Source organism: Mycteria americana, chromosome 5 (assembly GCF_035582795.1).
Source record: "Mycteria americana isolate JAX WOST 10 ecotype Jacksonville Zoo and Gardens chromosome 5, USCA_MyAme_1.0, whole genome shotgun sequence".
NCBI classification, from domain to species: Eukaryota; Metazoa; Chordata; class Aves; order Ciconiiformes; family Ciconiidae; genus Mycteria; species Mycteria americana.
The window spans coordinates 2,772,556-2,793,497 of record NC_134369.1 but is presented as its reverse complement, the minus strand read 5'-3'; the positions used below and the strand labels follow the sequence as shown (position 1 = coordinate 2,793,497).

The following is a 20,942-nucleotide window of genomic DNA, read 5'->3' as shown; positions in this document are numbered from 1 at the left end:
AAAACATGACCTAAATGTAACTCCTGTAAAGTGGGCACAAAGCTAGTCTACTTAAAGAACAATTGCCAGCGATTCCCTGTGAAAATGAAAGGAGGTATGAAGCAAGGTATCACTGGAATTTGCTCATGTGTTCATGCTAGTTAATAATTTCATTATGACCTAGATGGTAGAACAGAGGGTATGAAAGCTGTGAGAAAAAAAAGGCAAATATTTTGGACACAAAATGTTAAATGGTCAAAAAAAGAGATGAAACTCAATGTGGACAAGTCCACTTAGGCAGCAATAAGCAGCTTCATAAACTCATGCTGGGGGATAATGGGTTAGGCAGTATTTCTGCGGAAAGATCTGGAGGTGATAATGAATTACAAGCTGAACCTCAGTGTACGGTGTGACTTTGTTGCAGAAAAAGCAAACATCCTCTCTAGGTGCATGTATCCTGCGAGACACATCATGTAACTGTATCATGATATCATCATTAATAAGGACTTGGCTGAAGTAATGTATCCTGGTTTAAGCACTACATTTGAAGGTACCTACAGACCAACTGGAGATAGCATTGAGGAAAACATCAAGAATAGTCAGAGGTCTAATAAACTTCAGCTCTATGGAAAGGTTGAAAGAACTGGGGTTGCTTGACCTAGCAAAGAACATGGTGAAGAAATACAACTGTGTTACCATATTGTGTTAGAAAGACAGCTTCAAAAAGAAAGAAAAAAATGTCATATTTGTGTCCAGGATATTTAGGATGAGAAGTAGCAGCATCAACACTGGAGTAACAGAGATTCAGATTACATGCAAAGACAATTTTCTATCAATAAGAATCACGAAGCATTAAAATAACGTGCCTGGGAGGCTGACTTTAGCAGTCCATCCTGGGACTAAAGTGCATCCTGAGTCCAGCCTGTCCTATATCAGCATTATGGATTCCTTAAAATAACCAGTCATCCTTCACCTTCAAGTTACTTTCAAATTTACTCCTCCTTTACCTTTCTTATGTCTGTGATATGCAGGAAGATTTTGATGTGCCCGTTGGAGAGCATGAGGTTTGATTAGCAATCTTCAGGTTCGCTTGGAAACTATATGTCGTGACCATGAATAAATTATGAATATCATTAGAAAAAACATTGTTTTGCTAATGACTATGCATGACCAAATCATCTGAAGAGATGAAGAGCTTAGGCACAAATTTACTGGGGGCTAAGTGGGCAGGCAGTAGCTGGATCTGGCCATTTGACTGTGAAGAACTATTTGGACTCCTCCATTCACAGATTCATAGAACGAAAGAGAAAAAGTTGATATTAGACACATCACAAGCCCCACGTTACCCATTCCATCTACAGTAAAATTTGGCCTCCCTCAGGGAGCAGCTGGCCCTTGCTGCTCCCCGACAGTATCTCTGCCCTCCAACTATTGATACCTTTCAGTACCGGATTGAATATCCTTTCAGTAAGCGCCATTTTATCTCCACAGTTATGGAGATTAGCCTTTTGAAACAAAAAGAATTTTTTTTTTGAGGTGATTACAAGTTTTGAATGAAAACCACTCTAGATGTTCTCCAGAAGTAGAGGTCTAAGATACTTAGACTGTGATAAGCTCAAGTTTGACTTACAGCCTCGTGATACTCTCATTTAAACTGGTGTGATACAGTAAAGTGGCTGACAGGTGCAAAAAAAAAAACCCAAAACTGAATAGAAAATTGCTGTTTAGGAAGATGTTTTCGTTGGAGCTGCAGCATTTGTCATAACACTACCCAATATTTTCCTTAACAGTTAGGAAATAAATACAGAATTGCTTGATATAATTTACAAATACAAAAAGATGACTGAAAAAGTAAGTTAGAGGGAGGACAGGCATAGAACAGTCTGAATAGCGTGGTAAGCTGGGCCCATTCAAATTAGCTAATTCAGGCAAATATAAAGCCCCAAGCGGTTTTTAGCTGCTTTCCAGTGTTGAGACTTCTTCGTTGGTATGTATGACCAACCTACTCCCTTCCTGTGTCAGGACTTTGTACATTAAAATGAATGCTTGATCTGCTTTGCATATAGTTTATGTAGCAAAGTACTGTCCCAGCCTGGTTATTTACTTCTGTAAGCTGAAGACTTTTGTAAACAATTGCTTCATGAAAGGGCCAAAGAACTGTGTGACATCAGTAGAAACAGAAACATGTTTTATAATGATTTCCCATCAATGGCTATGTAGGGAAATCTATCATTTAGTGGCATTTAATCAATTTTTGCTGTATTGGATGGGAATTATGCTAGTTTTGACTAAACATAACATCAGACATCATTTAACCTCCTTTGAACCCAAATATCTTTTGAATTTGTAATTGATCTTGCTGCTACCACATCAATGTTTAACATTTGTGATACAAAACTTGTAACTTAATTTTACTCAGACAAAAACATATACCGAACTTTCAATCCTTATTCAAAGAGAGGTTTATTTTATCTGGGTTTAATTTTATTATGAAAGTTAGCCAGCCTGTGGGTTTAGCCAGAAACAAACAGAAAAGGTGTATTCAGATTTTTCCAATTACAGCGGATGTAAAATGATGATGATTGAAAACCCAGAGAGATCTAGCATGGGAGCTGTTTCCCTGGAACATGAAGAGCGAAGCTAAGTGTCTCCTAAATCTGGATCCCCACCCTCTCTGTTGGGAGGTGGAGGCCTCCCTCATCTTGAGCAATTTTGTGGTCTAAAGGTTCACATTTGTGGGAGTGCTACATATGCTGGGAGGACGTTCTCTCATCTCTTGCCTTTCTATAGTGAGTAAACAAATGTGACTCCAAAATCAGCAACTCCAGAGCCGACCTTCATTTACACAGCTCAGAAACATGAAATATGAAGCCAGCTCCCTACAAATAAAAAGCTTTGATCCGCACCCTAATTACGCTGAAGTGTGATTTCAACCAGCTAGCTAACATCAAAGAAGTCAAAGGCGAGGAGACCCGAATACAGATTTACAGGGAGATCATACCACACGTGGTAAGGGGGTACTGATCTCTAAGAAATGTAAAAGTTCAGACCCACATGCTAATTACATGTTTATCATGCTAGAATTTGCCAGGATAAAGCTTACTCACGTATCAGAAGTGGTTCAACACTTCCTTAAAGTAAAGAGGATAAGGTCTCAACTCTTCTTTGACGGTAGGGAATTCTTAATATAGGGTTTTCTCTGTCAAGGCATTGATGATTAATATTGTTGGCACAGAAGTAGGATGAATTTGTGGTCACTGGTATGAAAGAGGTAGATGAATAGATGGCAGCATGACCTGCCTAAAATTATAAGCACGTTAAGTATTAAGAGATATTTTAAGAGTTGAGATTGACTATGCAGTATGGTTTGTGTGAAAGTTATTTTCAACTGAGTTTTGGAAGTACGGAAGTTTTACTTCTCAAGTTGACGCAGTCTAGGGAACCACGCGTACTTCAGCTGTTGCCAGGCTGCTCCAAGAGACTGCTGAAGGGTCTGGAGATCTGGTATGGAGCCCACGCAGAGCGACGGCAGCGTAGTATTGATGGTGAATTATGCTATAATACAACAGTGACGGATATTTTTGGTACAAAGTTGCCACGTTATAGTAAGTATCTGTTAAATGAAATTAGTAAGGCTTATCCGATGCTAAATTAACAAGTCTCTTTTTTTAAAGCATAATACGAAAGTCCTCCTTTTGCAGTCCCTGTGTAAGATAAGTACTTAACACTTTGCTTATAGTTACTTATGCTTTAGCATGTAAACTTAGCAGTAGTCTCAATTCCATCTTTGGCTAACCAAAAAGGCATGCAGTGTAATTATGAAGAGCTTTGATGCAGTAATTGTCATGTAATTATTGCTCATGTAATCTCACATAATAACTGCTCTCAGGAGCAGTATTAACTTTTTTTTTTTGAGACCACGAACATTTGCTATTTTGTGTTATGCTCTCCCATGAAGAATAAATATTTCATGTCAGTGGACAAGATCAGGGCTTTATTCTGGTCCAACGTGTATTCTTAATTTATTGTCACCAATTCTCCTATCAGCTCTGATTTTTCTTTTATTGCAGATTTTTTTTAGCTCTTCAGCAATACACGTTTTGAGTACAAACTACATTAGGATCCTATGACTTGGCTGAAAAACTTGCCTAAGCTGTTGAGTGCCCAGAGCTTACGCAGAATGGCAATGGCAACGTAAGAAAAAGGAGAAATTAATAGGAATGGATGAAACAATTCCATATCATTTTAAAGTGTTATATTTTGTGGTCAAAAACCCTCAATGTGCTTCACATATTCATGAAGAAACTGCATTTGACTTGGGAAAAAGGTGATTTCAACCCCTGTGTAAGAGGCTTGGAGAAGTAAATGCATAAAAATCAAATATTGTAAATAGAATGGTATCAACATCTCCTTCGTGAATAGTGAAAAGAAACGGACTTCCAAAATATTTCTTTCATACTTCATTTATTCCACTGAAATAATTGGGTTGGGCGATTTATTACATTTGTCTTATAACCTGTTATACAAAAAGAGGTGATTTAGAAAGCAAGTAATCTAATATAAAATTATAAAGTACTGAGCTCCTACGGAAAATGCAGGCATACATGAGAATTAGAAGCATAAGAAGCAATATTTACAGATGGAATGAAGAAAAAAAGTCTGACTGTTCAAAATTAACTTCTACAGCATGAGGTCAAAGAAAGCAGTTTCTTGCTGAATGATCAACTTGAATTAACTCAGGAGAAGCAAGAATCAGAATGGAAACAAGGGCAAGGACTGCGTGATTGTGTGCAGGGATTTGGTGAGGAAGGGTAATGAGACTTCTCTCTCTTGGCGGTGGAAGAACCATTAGGCCAGTTCAAGAAACAGCGCTCTTTCTTGTATCAGTGTAACTGATTGTGTGGATCCATAACTAAACAGATCAAAGAAAAATTCAGCTTTAAAAAACAATGATACAAATATAATCTTGAACTGGTATTACAACCAAAAATTCCATCTCAAATTTGCAATTACTGGGAAATGAATTTTCAGGGCCTTATATTCCCAAAGTCTTCCATCCATTAATTCCAGAAAGGCAATTGAATAAATACTAAAACCTTTCCAATGTTATTTAGCTCCCCAGCCTGCTGAAGGGAAAGGCATTTAATTTTCAAGCTGTACCTCACTAAGGAGGCATAGCATTCATTCAAAAATTTCCTTTACTTCACAGAAAACCTGATGCTATTTCAGTACAAAGTCTTTCAATTAATATCGAATAATTATTTCTTGTCAGCATAGAACTGAAGGTTCAGCAAGTGCTAGCTAGACATGGTGCAGCTTTGGGTCACAGAAATGTGTAAAATTAAAATCAAGTATGTTATGTAGTATTCACGGATCGTATCTGGAAAGAGATGCAGGCACCTCTAACGCAAATCCCAGTATGAAATCGGGCAACTTGTTTCCAGTGCCTGAAATGCAGTTAAGGCCCAATTACACCTGTGGCACGCCACTCTCCCGAACCCGCCCACACTTTCAGGGACGTGCCTTAAAGGCATGAAGAGGCGGAAAACATGTTTTGGAGTCACCCTTATGCCCGGAACCGCCTCGCTCCCGGGAAGGCGGGAGCTGTACGACGGGCTCCACTCAGGGGAGACCCCCCCGCCACCTCAGACCCATCGCCTCAGCGAGGCAGGGCCCGGCAGCGCCCCGCTCCTCAGGGGCGGCCACAACCAGCCCAACGCCGCCGGCTGTTTCACGGGCGGCACAGCCCAGCGCCGCGCCGGGGTGGCGGGGAGGACCGGCCCCACCCCCTCCACGGTGGGTCCCGGCTCCGTGCAGAGCCGCGGGGACGGACGGGCCGCCGGCGGGCGGGGGCCTGGGGCAGGCTGCCCCGCCTGCCTATTGTGTCTGCCGCTTAGGCGCCCGCCGCGCGCCTGAAAGACCCGCCAGAGGCGAGCCGAAAGACGGCGCCGCTGCTGGGAAGCGCCTCCTCCGCCTGGGCAGGGCCGGCGCCGCAGCGCGCTGGCGGGCGGGCTCAGGCGTTCTCCGCGGACACCCGCGAGCGGCGAGGACCCCGCGCCGCTCGCTCCCGGGCCGCCTTGCCTTACGCGCTGGCGTGCGCGCCCTCGCTCTCTCCCGTAGTAGCGCGGTGCAGAGGTAGCAGGAGCAGCGCGGGCGGCGGGGCCGGAGTCGGCTGAGGCGGCCATTCCTAGAGCGAGAGCGCGGCGTACTGAGTTCCCCCCCCTCCCCCGGGCCACTCACGCACACGGTGAGGAGGGTGGCGAGGCCCTCCGGACACCGGCGGGGCGGCGGGGGCGGGGGGTCGGACGGGCAGGGTCGAGCTCGGGGAATGACCGTTGGCTCGGTGAGCGCCGCTGGCGGTGCGAGGCTGCCCGGTCACGTGATCGCCCCGCGCGCGCCCGCCCGCGTCAGTTCGCTGGAGGGTGGGTGGGCGCGCGCGCGCCCCGGCAGGTGCGGCTCGCGCGCGCGCTCCCTGGGCGTGGGGAAGCGGCCGTGTGCGCGCCCGCCCTCCCGCGTGTCCCCTCCGGCGGCCCGTTCCCCCGTAACGCGCCCTCGCTCTCTCCTCTCTCTCTCACAGAGATGCCCTCGGCTACCAACAGCACTATGGCGAGCAGCAGCGGGAAGGCGGGCCCGGGCGGTGAGGCTGCCCCGGCAGCGGCGGCCGCCCCGCAGGCATCGGGCGGCAGCATCACCTCGGTGCAAACCGAGGCCATGAAGCAGATCCTGGGAGTGATCGACAAAAAGCTGCGCAACCTGGAGAAGAAAAAGGTGCTCTCCTGTTCCCCTCGGACGGCGGCCACGGGCTGATCGTCGTCCCCACCCCCCCACCCCCCCCCCGCCCCGAGAGTAGGCCCCGGGCCCCTCGGTTGCCCACCCTCCTCACCCCCTCCCCTCACCCCGCGAGGCCCCCGCTTTCCGGCGAGCCTTGCCCCCGGCGTCGGGCCGTCTGAAGGGACGTTGAACCGTCCCATCCTATTTTCCTTCTTCTTCCTTGTGCCGGCGAGACGGCGGCCGGTCCCCTCGGCCGTGCCCTCCTGGTCCCGGGGCGAGGGAGCCTGCGGCCTGCGCGGGTTGTTCCCGGCGTCGCCCCCAGGGGCCGCCCGCTGGAAGGTTCCAGAAGGCCGAGCGCCTCTCTGCCGGCCTTTCCCCTTTCCCTTTCGGGGGTCCCCCGGCCCCTGCTGTCGGCCGCCGTCTCCCGCGGCCCCGTACCGTCCCCAGGAGCCAGCCGGGCGCGTCCCGTCCCCCCCCTCCCGTGCGGCAGCGGCCGGGAGGGGTCGTGGCTGCCGCCCCCCTCCAGCCCCGCGGGCCGCGGCCCCCTCCTCGCTGCCGGCGAGACCCCCTCGGCGGCGCGGCTCCCTTCCCCCTCCTTTCCGCCTTTTGTTTCCTTCGGCGGGGCCTTGCCCAGCCCTGCTCTTGGCTCGCCGCTGGGAACAGTCCCCGATTTTCCTGCTTCCCCCTCCCTTCTTTCCCCCGCTCCCGTCGCGGGAGCGCTCCCCCTTCCCGCCCCGGAGAGGCGAGCTGCGGGGAGAGACTGCGGCGCGCCGGGCTCCCTTCAGACCCCGTGCACATGGAAGCGGGAGCTAACATGGCGGCGGCGGAGGCAGCCTCAGCCTCTCCGACGGAACTGCATTGTGCGAGCAGCCTGCACAAAGCCGGGGGCCGCCGGCCACCCCACCCAGGGATTTTTCATCTCTCGTTTTTCATCGCCTTAAGCTCACCCCTTTGGGAGTCTTAGGTCAGCTGGAAGCGGCCTTTAAGGAGTTATTTTTAGAAATAGCAGCTACTAAATCCGTGGTCCTTGGACGGTTCGAGTTGTGACAGAAGAGAAAAAAGCGTGTCGTGGTTACTTACAGTTTATGTGGCACCCACTTAGTGCTCAGTGTTGCTAGATTAAATGAGCCTCAGAAGGTTTTCTAACCTACAGAGCATGAGGTGTCCATTAGAAAAATACTAACGTACGTGTAGCCTAAAGACTTGCTTCAAAACACTATATTACTAAGCTAAAATTAGGGAATAGTAAAAAATAATTTTATGTCTGCGTTGAAGGTCTAAATCTGTTTTTGCTCTTAGAAGTAAATAAGCCCAATTACTATTAATTCTTTTTTAACTAGCACTTTAGATTGTAGTAGTCTAGTATTCTGTATTTGCAGAAGGTGGAAATATTAGCAGTAAATTAGTCTGTACAGGTGAGTTGCAAATGAAACAAGCTGTGCTTTACTTGTAAATATGTGCAAAGTGTAGTTTCCCACTTAAAAAATGGGTGTTGGATTTTCCTGATTTTTAAAAACAAAACAACAAAAAGCAGCAAGCCAGGAGCTTTTAGATAAGTTTTAGAATTGGAGGATCTTTCCTTGATCCTTGTCTAATACTGTCCTGTCTAGGTAGGACAAGATGTCTGTGTTAAACTTGTCATTAATACATATGAGTGTGCACGCACACAGGAACACTGGCCCTCAACTCAAGGAAAAATGCAGCTCTTTCTGTACGTTTCTAGTTGTTTCAATAAAATAAAATGGTGTGAAATGGTTGTTGTTTAACATACACAAAATCCTCTAAAAATATTTTTCGATGATCAAAATGTGTATTTTAAAAACTAAAGTTAGCAGGGGAACATTATTCTGATCTGCTCTGTACTTTGAAGTAATAAAGAGAAGCACACTCTTACTGGTGTGCGGGTCAGCTTTCCTTTCTAGTAGCATTTTTATTTACCTTTTAAAATAAATAATTCACACCTAATTTACACTTGGCTTAGCCGTTCCATTCTATTTGAATGGACTTCTGGTCAACTTTCATAGTATCTTAAGTTAGAAGGATGTGTGGGAGGCTATTATTCTGGTAGAAGAGAGTGAAAATTGGTGATGCTGGTCTCATGAAGGCCCTAGTGTTTTGGGTTTGGGGGTTTTTTGTGTATCTGTGGCTGCTGTCGCAACTTTTTATAACTATGGTGTCATAGCCAGTGAATACAGGGGACGAAGTGCCTTTTTTCTGGAAACGGCTTCTGTTGAAAGGTCTTCCATTAAAATTACTTAGAGCATCTCTTTTTGGGGTACTCAGGGCAGTGTGGGCTTGAAAAAGAAAAGGCAAAGGCTAGGGCTTGAAAAAGAAAAGCTAGGTGTGCTCTCACATGGATGAATTAAAGTTCAAAGATTTCTGTAAGTCTTAACAGGCTGAAGAAGTTCTGAAATGTACTGAAGTAGGACTCTCATGTAAACACTAAAAGTCATGAGATACATTGTTCTTGGTGTATTAAAGCAGAATTACTAATTTGCAGGCTTGAGCCCCTCCCTTGGTGGGGGAATCAACAGTTCTTTTGTAAATCAACATTCTTTAATAAAGGGAACATTGCATGCTTAGGGTCCTGAAAAAGCTTGTTGTATGCATGGGCATCGGTATTTTTATTCTATTACTTGATAAGTTTCCTTAAGTACACAAATTCATTGATTTTCCTTTATTTTGAATCTTTTGACAGTAATTTTTTTTTTTAACCATCCAGAAAGTAAAATTGTACTGGATACTGCACAGACAGGAGTGGGTGAAAAATCCAGTAAATCTCACTGAAAACTTCTGCTTAATTGAACATTTAATCCTTTCTTTGTCAGCGGCTGATAACGAAGACCAGTAGAGATCATTCTGAGAGCTTTGTATTTGAGAATGAATATAAAAATATACTTGGCTTTGACACATGCTTTTGAAGGATGAAAAATAATTGCCCTGTAAGAGGTACCATCTTAGGTTTTAAATGGCATGTGCAGCTTTTCATTGAGGAACGGTCACTCTTTATAAAGGAATTAGAAATTTTGAAGTAAATTAGTTAGTGTTGTGTTTCCTTTTAAACTCTGAGGATAAAATGATGTGACCATCGAAATACAGTACACAATTTCAAATGATAGTATTTTCTAACTTAGTTCTATACTATTTTGACTGTTTCTGTATAAACTAGAAATACTAGATTATTTGTTATGCTTTCATTTTTCTTTTCCTAAAAGTGACCTCATTATTTGAAAGAATGGGTATTGCTTGTGTTAAAACGGACTAGGATAAATTGAACTGCTGTTCATGAATGTATGTGAGAACATGGCCTGAAAATGTCTGTTCATCTCCCTATATTTGGAAATGATAGGAATGTCATCCTGTTTTCTTCCTCTGTTCTTAGATGACAAGGTATTTGTGTGTGCATGGGAGGGGGTAATTGAAGGGGTATTTTCTCTACAAGATCTTAGGACGTGCAACTTGAGTCTATGTTGACAAGCTTAGTTAATTTAAAAGTTGCATGAACTCCTCTAGGTTCTTGTTAGGTGTCTAAGGTTAGAATCCTACTAGCTCTCCAGGTTTCCTAGGAGAAAATACTTCAATAAGACCTGCATTTTCTTTTTAAAGAAAAGGTCTTAAGACCTGCCCCTTCTGCTTTTTGTTTTTTAGAGAGAAAAGCCTTTCCGAATTAAGCCGATTGAACATAGATCAAACTCATGTCTTGATACAATGAGGACTGAAAAAGTTATTTTTGTGTTCAACTTGTGTAATATGGCATAAACTATGTAAAAACAGTTTTTAAAACCAAATGTTCTGTAAAGGGGGACAAAATCTCTCATGTGCTAACACATGGTTTAAGGTATGGGCAGGTGATCACAAAGATTATTCTTGGACAACTGTAAATATAAAGTAAGCATGTTGGCTTAAACGATTTGACATAACTTGAGCTTGGTGTATATAGTTAAAAAGATGGCACATTTTGGCTGTAGCTGGTAACTTAAGAAGCTGTTGCTTTATCAGCCTGTCTCTGAGTTGCCAAATAAGTGTAATCCTGACTGGGTTGAAAAATGAATACTTAAAAAGTGCCTCTGTCATTATTACACTAGAATTTTCACTGGAACACTAGATGGATATTTCAAGTTAATCTGAGTTGGTTGAATAAAATGTTGGATTTCCCGTAGGAAACAATTATGAACTGATGGTAAAAGCTGAGATCAGTTTTCTATTCTGGTAGGTGCAGCTAATGATAGCAGGGAAGTGCCACGCTTCAAGTTGCCCATCAGTAGCAACACTCTGAAGTGCTTTTGCACCATTATTTGGGCCACTTGGATATTCAAGGCTTGTGAGTGTCTCTCCAGAAGCTCTCCTTGTGAAGCGTGGTTTCAAATTTATCTTTGGAGATTAAATGTGATTTTGAAACCAAGAAGTCGTAACATTCATTTGAAACTGTGTATTGAAAGCCCAAATCTTTCTTTGAAACCTCTTTTGTTAGCAGTTTTGAATAACTAAGCTTCATCTCTTAAAAACCAAGCAGGTTTATCTGTGAAATTATTGGTGTTCGGTAGTTTCTGGTTTCGGCTTGCTGTTTTATTTTTAACTGTTTTATGTAGCATAGGAATTATTTCTCATAGCAAGTTCTGTTAACTAGATGCATGATGAGTCCTCCAAGCTGTGAAGGATCTTCTACTTAAATTTTTCAGATCCTGCTTTGATGTGTTGTTGATGCTTTTCCTTTTCTTTCAGAAGAAAAAGATACACAGAATGTGTTGGGAGCGCCCAGTTTGTGTTCTAGAACCCAATTTGTGTTCTAGAATTCACTTGCTGTTGTAAAAGTAACTCATTTTGAACATAAATGATGTGTAGAACAAATCTAGGTCTCTTGCAGCATAGTCAACTTACCCGTAGATTCATATCGTTTCTATAGGAGATTCTGTTTGGCAATTTGGAAAGAGAAGATACATATGCAGCCACCAAAACTTTCAGGAGTTTCACTCATCTGTGGCTTAACTTAGTTCACGTTACTGAAGAAGCAGTTTTTTTCTCTGTAGTCAACTCATCTGAGTTTAAAAAGTTTACATTTCGAAGATTGCACATACCCATCAGTTCTGCATTTCTTTGTGAAGGAGTGGGTCCCACTCCTAGCCATTCTTGTAGCTCTGTCACTCTATGTGTTTGATTGGATCTGGCTCCTGACCCAGCTGGCAGTCTGGCCATATGGCTGTTCTTGTTGGTGTGTGGGAAGGGTCAAGAACGTGTGGTGAGCAGGAGAATACCCCTTTGGTGATAAGCTGATCATGAGACTGCAGTCTCAGAATTGGTATGTCTTTGTCATGCAAAAACTAATACAGCATGGAGGTATTTTTTTTTCTAAACTGTCAAACTTAGCAGACTTTTTGGGGAAAAAACACAAGAATATTTACAACTGTTATTTAAAAAATTAATTCAGTTTAAACAGAAGACCTGTAAGTGTTTTGTGTTCTGGAGTATTGAGGTTAATGCTTCATTACATCTTGATTTAGGATTGAAACAGCTTCTTGGGGCTTCTGTTAGGTGTGTATATATAACAGGAAGTGTACCCAGATAGTTAACATGAGAACTGTGGGTTTTTTTGAGAGGTTCCTTTTTGATTTTTTTTTTTCTGCCTATTTTTCTGAGGAAATGGGAAGACTTGATTTTTTTTTTTTTTTTGGTGATTTCTGGGCAGTCTTTGCTGAGAAGTTAAACTGATGAATGACTGTGGAGATAATGGTGGAGGGCAAATAAATTACAATGTACAAATGTAAAAAGTTAATAAACTTCTGTTGCATAGCTTGGCTTTTCTTTTGCTTCAGTGGGAAATGTATAAAGCAGCTATTTTAAATTTTGGATTATCTTAATTGCTTAATGCTGTTAAAAAAATACATGCATTTTTTGAGATACCTCGGAAAACAGCCTTGCAATAGTTCCCTCCATCTTTTCTTTGCTTGTAGTGAAGTGTGCATTACAAAATGTTTACATCAGCTGCTTGAAGAGGTTATCTTCTCCTCTTCCACCTTGCAGCTTGTCATATACACTTGTGCTGCTGTAACTGGTATAAACCATACCATTGAAATTATCTGGTTAAATATAGTGCCTCCCTCCTGCTCCTGGCCCCCTTTTTTAAGGGTTATTTTTAATCGGATCATTCCAGTGATCCAGTTTATAGCATAGCACTGTAAATGACTGTAACAGCACAGCTGAGTGGTCAGGCATTTTTAAAACCAGTATTGTTTTTGAAGCTAATGTCATGTAACTGCTTTTTTTTTTTTTTTCCCGCACTTCAGGATAACATTTTTGAGGCAATTTAGAGAAGTCAATGAGAACTTGAATGTGAGGGGAAGGTAACTGCTACCATAATAAAGTAACAAAATTTTGGATTCCTATTAAAATAAAATCTAGGGCACAGTTAAGCGATGAACACCACCACCTTCCCCCTGTGCCCTCCCCCGGTAGCCTATATGTAGTGCTTTTCTGCTAGGGAACTCCAAAATACTTCAGGTATCTTGGTGGAAAAAGAGCTGAAGCACGGTAGCTTGCTATCTGCAGAACTGGGGTCTGCTGACTCATGAGCTGTTTAATAAGACAATTTTTGTGCTCGCTTTGCCACTTGATTTTTTTTTCTGCTGGTTTAGCTTTTATGCTTCAATACGTATATCCATGATGAGTGAGGATGAAGTTCCGTAAGGGGGGGTAAAATTCAGAAAATCTTTACTTCTTGCAGACACTGCAGTAGGTTGCTAAGCAGGAATTTTACTGCAGTTGTTTTACAGCACTAATGCTGCTCTTAGGTTGCTGTTAGTTGATAGCACAGATTAAAAAGAAAGCATTTTGCTTCCTTAGTATTTTTGTGTGATGCAGCATTTGGATTTTACAGTGTCTCTGGGATGATAGAAAAATGCTTACTTGGCATTTGAAATCTTTGTGATAATATGTAACTAAGTACACATTTGCTTGTCCTCTGCATTGCAGCTGAAAGGGCTTTCCTTTTGCCTTTACTTTTCTGATATGGATGTTTATAAGGAAGAAGTAGTGAAGACAAGTAACTTCTAATGGTTAGAAGTAGACATATTACCCTTTGGTTTTTAGTTGATACATTGCTGAATGAAAATGAACAAAGCATTTACATTAGACCTTAAGAATATTTGACCATTTAAAAAAAACTTATGCACTGTTTGAATATGTTATTGCAATATGCTTAATCTGAAGATACCGACCATGCTGAAGTAAGGCTGCATGGAAAAACTATGCAGAAACAATTGTAGTTATTTAGGGTATTTTTGTCTCTTCCCTCACTTATGCCTTTAGCCACCAAAATGGATTATGTGAGTCTTTTGCAGCATAATTTTGCAATATATGTTCTCTTCAACAAAGTTGATCTAAGTAGTGTTCTCCTAGAATTTGATGTTCTATCCTGTTTGTTTTACTGTTGTTGTTGTTGTTTATGGGTTTGTGTTGGAAACTGGATCATGGAAATTGTTGGGGTTTTTTTAATGCATTTTTGTGGACACTGTTCAAACTGGCTCATATTAGCAGTCTGTTTACTGTGCAGCCTCACAATTGCATCAGTGTGACCAAGGGAATTGTAATCTGCAGCATGGGAGTAAGTGGCTTGAGCAAACAAACTTCTAAAAATTTCTTTGTCTGCAAAGCCAGTTCATTGTAGGATTTAAGCTACCTTAAGCAGTGGAGGCGTCGGTTAACCTGGCTGGCTTTGCACTGGGGCATTGCAGTGTTTGAGCTCTTTACCCTTCCTTTTGACTTCACAGCTCAGCTAGTGTCTCTTAAATCATGAAAACTACTGTTGTGATTGTCCAACCATGTCACCATCTATTCTAATATTAGTACGTGTAAGAGTAAAATGACTTTATTTCCTGTTGTGGTAGATTTTCAATATGCCAAATGCTCTTCAGGGGTATTTTTTTGATGCATTACCAAGTGTGGCTGCTGCATTTGACAACTCTTACTCTGCTAGTGTCTATCCCTAGCATGAAATTCCAAGTAATGTATTTTTGTGGCTCAGGAAGTTCTTACTACTTTGACTTTGCCTACGCCATTACTGGCTCTGATGCACTGAAAGATGAAGTAGCTAAGTGTTAAATCTAACCTGTAGAATTTCCAAAGAAATAAACTCTTGGCTCTAGGTGACATCAAAAGGACCAAGTCTCGTAAGGGTGGCTCTGTGTGTTTCAGTAAGTGATGCTGGGCATCAAATACTTTGTAAGAGGAGCTTTCTTGTTTAACTGTTTCACAGACTTTGATCTTTCCAAAAGGTCTGAGATTGAGCATAGAAGTTGAATTAGTTAGAAAAATATCAGTAAAATATTTTAACTGAAATGTCCTGAAACAAATAGTAAAAAAAAAAAACAAAGACCACCATCACCAAAAAAACCTGTCACTCTGTGGCAAGTATAAACTCTGAAACAGTGGTTGCATCAGGGTTTTAATTACTTTACATTCAAAATGAATTTTTTCTGTTTGCTTTCCTTTTCATGTTGTTGTTATGCTAGATTGGGAAGATAATTGTTAAGGATTCATTTTAATGGCTTTCTTTTAATAAGACCAAGGCAAATTTCCTAAAAAATACAAGTATATATGATAATACAGAACTGGTGAAAATGTAGAACTTAATAGTTGTTATCATGCATAAGTTTTACCTGCTTTTGGCTAATGTCAGTGTTTTGCATGGTTTTGTATTTAAGCAGATTAGAGAACTGATCCTGCTGAAAATTAACCTAATGATTCCTGTTTCAGTTTCTCATGAAAAAGAAATCTTAATGCTCTTGAACAAAATTATTTCAGAGCTATTAATATGAATTGTGTTGGTGGGCATTCTTGCACAAAGGATTAGAAACTTTTAAATTCTTCAGAAATATCTTAACTGATGCAAGTACAAAGAATTACAGTTCTGAATGTTATTAGCATTGACAGTGGTTTTTTGTCATGTTTTTGGTATTGTAGTGATACAGTGGTAATAAGCTCTGACTCAGAACGGAGTTCAGCTCTCTGGTGTTTGGACTGAAGGAAATGTGCATTGAGAGTGCTCTCCCCATTAGGAGGAATGTGTCTTTCCTCAGAAATTAAGACTAGTTGTGAAGGCGTATTGTGATAGCCAAATAACGTTAAAATACTTGTCTCTTGGGGAAGTATTTACATTCTTTTAACCCAGAAGACAAGTTTTCTGGGGTACTACGTCTACATAACAGTTGCATGCTTGTGTAATGTGTTACTGTAATAATGTGTTTACTGTAATATTACAGTACCTCATTTTGTTAGCACAAGTAGAAAAAGCCAGTAACCTGGTTTTGGCTCCTCATAATAACGTTTTTCTTTCTTTTCAGAGCAAACTTGATGATTACCAGGAACGAATGAACAAGGGAGAACGTCTGAATCAAGATCAACTGGTAAAAAGAAAAAAAAAACCCAACCAAACCTAACAAGATCTCTGTTAAATAATTGTTTTGTGATCTTGGTGGGGAAGGAGGGGATGAATTTCACTTTCCCTTTCCCCTTGTTAAAAGCTAGTTTTTTCTGAGCTCTGACTTGGCCTCAGTTTTTTATTGCCTAGAATATCTCTATTTTTCTGTTAATCAGAAACTGAAAGAATAGGTAGAGTGTGTTGTAATGCTTTATGCTTGTTGAGGTTAGGTTATAAATAAGCTCTGGTGAAAATTGGCATCTGCTATAACCTAGGACTGTTGAAAGAGCTAAATGATACCGTTGAGGTTCTCTAGACCTCATCCTTTTCTTTGCAGAAAATGTGCCCAGGGAGGGCCTAAGGAGTTTAGTCACTTGGTGGTAGCTTGTAAATATTGTGCGGTCTAGTTAGAGATGTAGTTTAGACCAAGTTCTGAAGGGGTCTGAAAATAAGCTATGTCCATGTGTCTATCACAGCTATCAGTGCAGCAAATGTGACTCTCTAGATAAGCTGGACTTACTGGATGTATGCTGGTTGTCTCCTTGTTGGGGCTGGTTCTTAAAGTAGGTTATTGTACAGCTCGACAAAACAGCAGTTTTCGAGTTGTAATAAATATAAAGCAAGTATCAAATTAAATTCAGTTTTATGATGCAAACATGCATATTGATACTTAAAGAGATTACCAGATGCTCCGTAATCAACAATATTTTGTTGATGATTTTTAACATTGAAAAGAGTGAAGGAAAAAAAAAGTACCCTGCAACTATTGCAGCTGTTCACAATTAAAAGAATTAGCTGCTTCCCTTGGTCCATGTGATCTTTTCATCTGTCTAGGCTTCACTTTGGTGGTTCTGTGCCAACTGAAAAATCACTGATCTGTGTATTTTTATTTTTTAATGGTGTATTGTGAAAATAAACCATGAGAAGTTTTCTGTTTGATGAGCAGGGAAGATAACTGAAATTTCATATTGAGGAGGGAAGCTCATGAATTGAGTTTATGAAGACCACAGCCTGACTACCACGCTTCATAAAGATAAAATCTTTTTTGGTTGGAGAAATACTGAAAGTATTTGCTATTTTCACTTAGGTCTTCTGCATCTACAAATCAGCTAAGAATGATGAATTTTGTAAATCACCTAATGTATAGATGTAATATGTAGTATGTGTATATGTGTAAGTTTCTTAGCTAGCTATATTACAAATGGAAATCCTTAAGGGGAAAAAAAAAACCAAATACAGTTCATGTTCCTTGCTTTTCAAAGAAAGTAGGACTTTACCTTTTCTTTGGCTCAGTTCTTACCAAGAACATACCCGTTATTAATTTTGTCACAGCAAGAGTGTAAGTGTCTCAGACATTTTTTTTCCCCTGAGTTGACTCTCTGTAATTTCTCAGTACTGCGAAGTGGGTTAAGGAGTTTGGATTGCTTTGGTGCAAATCAGAATATTAGATATAGGAAAATAGCAAATAATACAGGTTTCTGGAAAAGGGAACGTTACGCTCTGTATAGCATCTTGATTTTGGCTCTGACTCAAGATAACAATGCGTTAATTCTCAAACCTTTATCTCTTGAGCAGTTGTGAGTTGCCAGATTGCTCTTCTCCCCCATTCCCCCGGCCTGCCAGTTAGTTTTTGTCAGAAACTGACTAAAGCCGAACATTAAACTAGTGTGTCATGCATGTGAGCATATATATGCATATGCTTTAGCATATTTATCTAAGAAACCAGAGGTCCTAAAGACATACACAAGTCTTTTCAATATTTTGGCCAGTGAAAATCAAAATTTGACTTAACATTGTTACAGTCCCATTCAGGGATGCTGTGTCTCGCTTAGGAACTAAAAATGTGGGAATTTGTTGGAAGTATGTATTTTGTTCTATTTGTGATGGTTTACTTTTGTGGTTTTTTTTTTTTTTTTTTTAAGGATGCGGTGTCAAAATACCAGGAAGTGACAAATAATCTGGAATTTGCTAAAGAACTGCAGAGGAGTTTTATGGCCCTGAGTCAAGACGTAAGTAAAGAGCAAGTGGTACAATGTGGGCTATCAGGTGCAATACCAAACACTTAGGCTTTAAACTGTCTTTCACTAACACTAGATGCAGTAGTCGCCTCTATTTACAGAGATGAAATGCTCATGATTTCTTGTATGTTTGGCTGTTTTCTTTTGCTCTGTGTACTAGTTTGTGTCAGGTTTTCTGAAGACTATTCCTAAAAGATTTTTCTGATGGACTAAATAAATGCATGGGAACAAAAATAATGTAATTTTCTGACAAAACGTAACTGTTGAAAACAGTGTGATTGCAAAGGAGTCACATGTAGCATCACAGACAGCCACTTACTGTCAATAGTAACATTTTCTCAAAAGAAAACAGATTTTACAGGCCTGCTTCTCTCTTTGGCAAGTGGCTGAGGGTTTTCATTTCTTTATATTGCCATAGGATATCAAGTCTCAGCAACTGAAAGCATTTCACTTCCTTTTTCAAGATTCTTGCTCTCTTGTTAGTTGCAAATACAGTCTGAAACTGCAGTATGGGGCAAGATTAATACTATTTTCATAAAGGATAAGGTAATTGAATACTAGTAAAACGGGTAATCTTTTGGGTTGGTATTTTATCAAGGAACTAAAATAACAGTGTAATCAAGAATAAGTTCTAAAACTCTAATAGACAATTCCAGACATATGAACAGCTTTGCTTTATTTATTTGTGCCAAGAGCTGCAAACAAAAAGACATACTTTAGACCTCTGCAGTATCATTGCAAGGAAGAACTAATTCTGGGGCAAGCTGAAAGCGTAACCCATTCTACAGGACTGGAAGATTCTAAATGCAGTAATACAATTAGAGTTAATGAGTTACGGAAAGAGCAGCAATATTGGTAGAATTCATTGTGTAGTTGATGTTAGACCAGTGTGCTGCGCTAACGAGTGTATTTAGTTTGTGAACAGACTGTGATAATTTGAAAGGCGTCGGCATCCTCACGTTATAAACTGCTTTCTACATTTGATGTGGCTGTAAACTTATAGGCCTCTCAGCCAAGCTGTTTCTTTGCTTTTCTTGCATCAGGGTTCCATGTATGTTTATGGAATGTTAGTAATGAAGAACTTTCTTCTTCTGACACGTTTGTCCTGAAGTATTTCCCTGGTCAGCTGACTGCTAAAAGAAGCAAGTGAATCCAGGAGTAATAAATTGGTGCTCTGCTTTCAAACTTGATTGCAATTTTTCCTGGTTGGAGTTAGTTCTCATACAGTTGATTTTAAGATAAGTCTTTGATTTTAAAAAAGAGATTTAGATGCTTCAGAGGGAGAAAGTTACTGTCACATTACTTTTTTTTGTAAAAGAAGATTAAAGCTTTGTATAGTTACAAAGTGAGCAAGCTGAATTTTGGATGTTAGATGTTTGGATTGAGAATAAGAATGGAAGAAGTGTCCTGTAGGTTCAGAGCAGTGATGCATTTAGACCACTATTATGACAGCAGTGGTAGAAGGTACTAGGCAGAGTACAAGGCTGATGGTTATCTGTCATCCATTCCCTTATGGCCTCTCTGATCCTCAAACTGAGAATGTTAGAGAGTAGATGCATTCCCGTCCCCTTTAGTGTCTGTCTGTGGACCTCATGTCCAAGAATTTGTTCAAATCCTTTTTGAACTTGCTGATACTATCTCCCCAGCCTTTCATGGCAAAACATTCCATGAGTTCCCTCCCATGGTGAGTAAGAAACAAGAGTACTTTTGTTTATTTTTTTTAAGCTGATCTCCTAGTAGTTCCAATGAATGCCTCCTCCTATCATGGGATATGGTGAATAACTGCTCTGTTCGTGTTATCTGCTGGCCTTTGTGAAAAATCTGGATCACCCTTACTCCTCCAAATTGAAGAACCCAAGACTTAGGCTCTGCTCGTAAGGCAACTGCTCTGTCCCCTTGATCATTTGAGTTGCCTTTCTCTGTACTATTTCTAATTGCTGTAAGTCCTCCTTGAGTTACAGAAGCCAGAAGTTGTAAATAGCCACAATGTTTGCTTAAAATGTACTTAATTTTGTACATTTTTGCCACTTCCATCTAGATCAGAATCACTTAGTGTTTACAGAATGCTTCATAAACGAAGCAGATATTTCAAACAAGCCCAGCTTGCTATTAACACATTCATGTCTGAAGCTTCAGACCTGGTAACTGCACTTACCTGACTGAACTGCTTGTAAGTCATGAAGTACAGACTTCAACTAAGAATATGATCAAGATCCGATATGATCCAAGGTTTGTGGCATTGATTTTAGTTTGTCTTAATTTGCAGGGTTTTGAGTCTGCTTAAAAGATATTCTTCAAATTTGACAGGTTATTCTGCTGTAATATTGGATTGATAAAGTGGCAGTTCAATACCAACATCCATATCTATCAATAAAAGACACTTCAAACCTTCGCCCCACCCCCCTGAGTTCACTACAGAATCCAAGTTTAAGCACTTTAAATTTTCTTTTTCATTTTAAACAGATCCAGAAAACAATAAAAAAGACAGCTCGCAGGGAACAACTGATGAGAGAAGAAGCTGAGCAGAAGCGTTTAAAGACCGTACTAGAGCTACAGTTTATTTTGGACAAATTGGGTGATGATGAAGTGCGCAATGACTTGAAACAAGGATCAAATGGAGTACCAGTACTGACAGAGGAGGAACTGACAATGCTGGATGAGTTTTACAAGCTAGTTTACCCTGAGCGAGACATGAACATGAGGTAGGCTTACAGTAAAGTACTTTTTCTTTATAATTGTCAGTCAGTTAATGATATATTTGT

The 20,942-nt window shown here is 40.9% G+C and overlaps 2 protein-coding genes across 4 annotated transcripts in view; one reads left to right on the top strand and one right to left on the bottom strand.

Moving 5' to 3' along the window:
- Positions 1-20,942, bottom strand: part of CD59 (CD59 molecule (CD59 blood group)) — a 266,459-nt gene that overhangs the window by 95,049 nt on the left and 150,468 nt on the right. The gene's annotated exons all lie outside the window — the stretch shown is intronic.
- The window catches only part of CAPRIN1 (cell cycle associated protein 1), a 36,329-nt gene continuing 21,464 nt past the window's right edge, over positions 6,078-20,942 (top strand). For 2 of the 3 annotated variants that reach the window (XM_075501955.1, XM_075501956.1), the window contains exons 1-5: positions 6,078-6,226; positions 6,557-6,747; positions 16,086-16,148; positions 18,085-18,171; positions 20,644-20,882. In XM_075501955.1, the coding sequence (XP_075358070.1) occupies positions 6,559-6,747; positions 16,086-16,148; positions 18,085-18,171; positions 20,644-20,882 (578 nt within the window). In that variant the 5' untranslated portion in view covers positions 6,078-6,226; positions 6,557-6,558. The remainder of the gene's footprint in view (positions 6,227-6,556; positions 6,748-16,085; positions 16,149-18,084; positions 18,172-20,643; positions 20,883-20,942) is intronic. The other variant, XM_075501954.1, reaches the window with a different exon arrangement.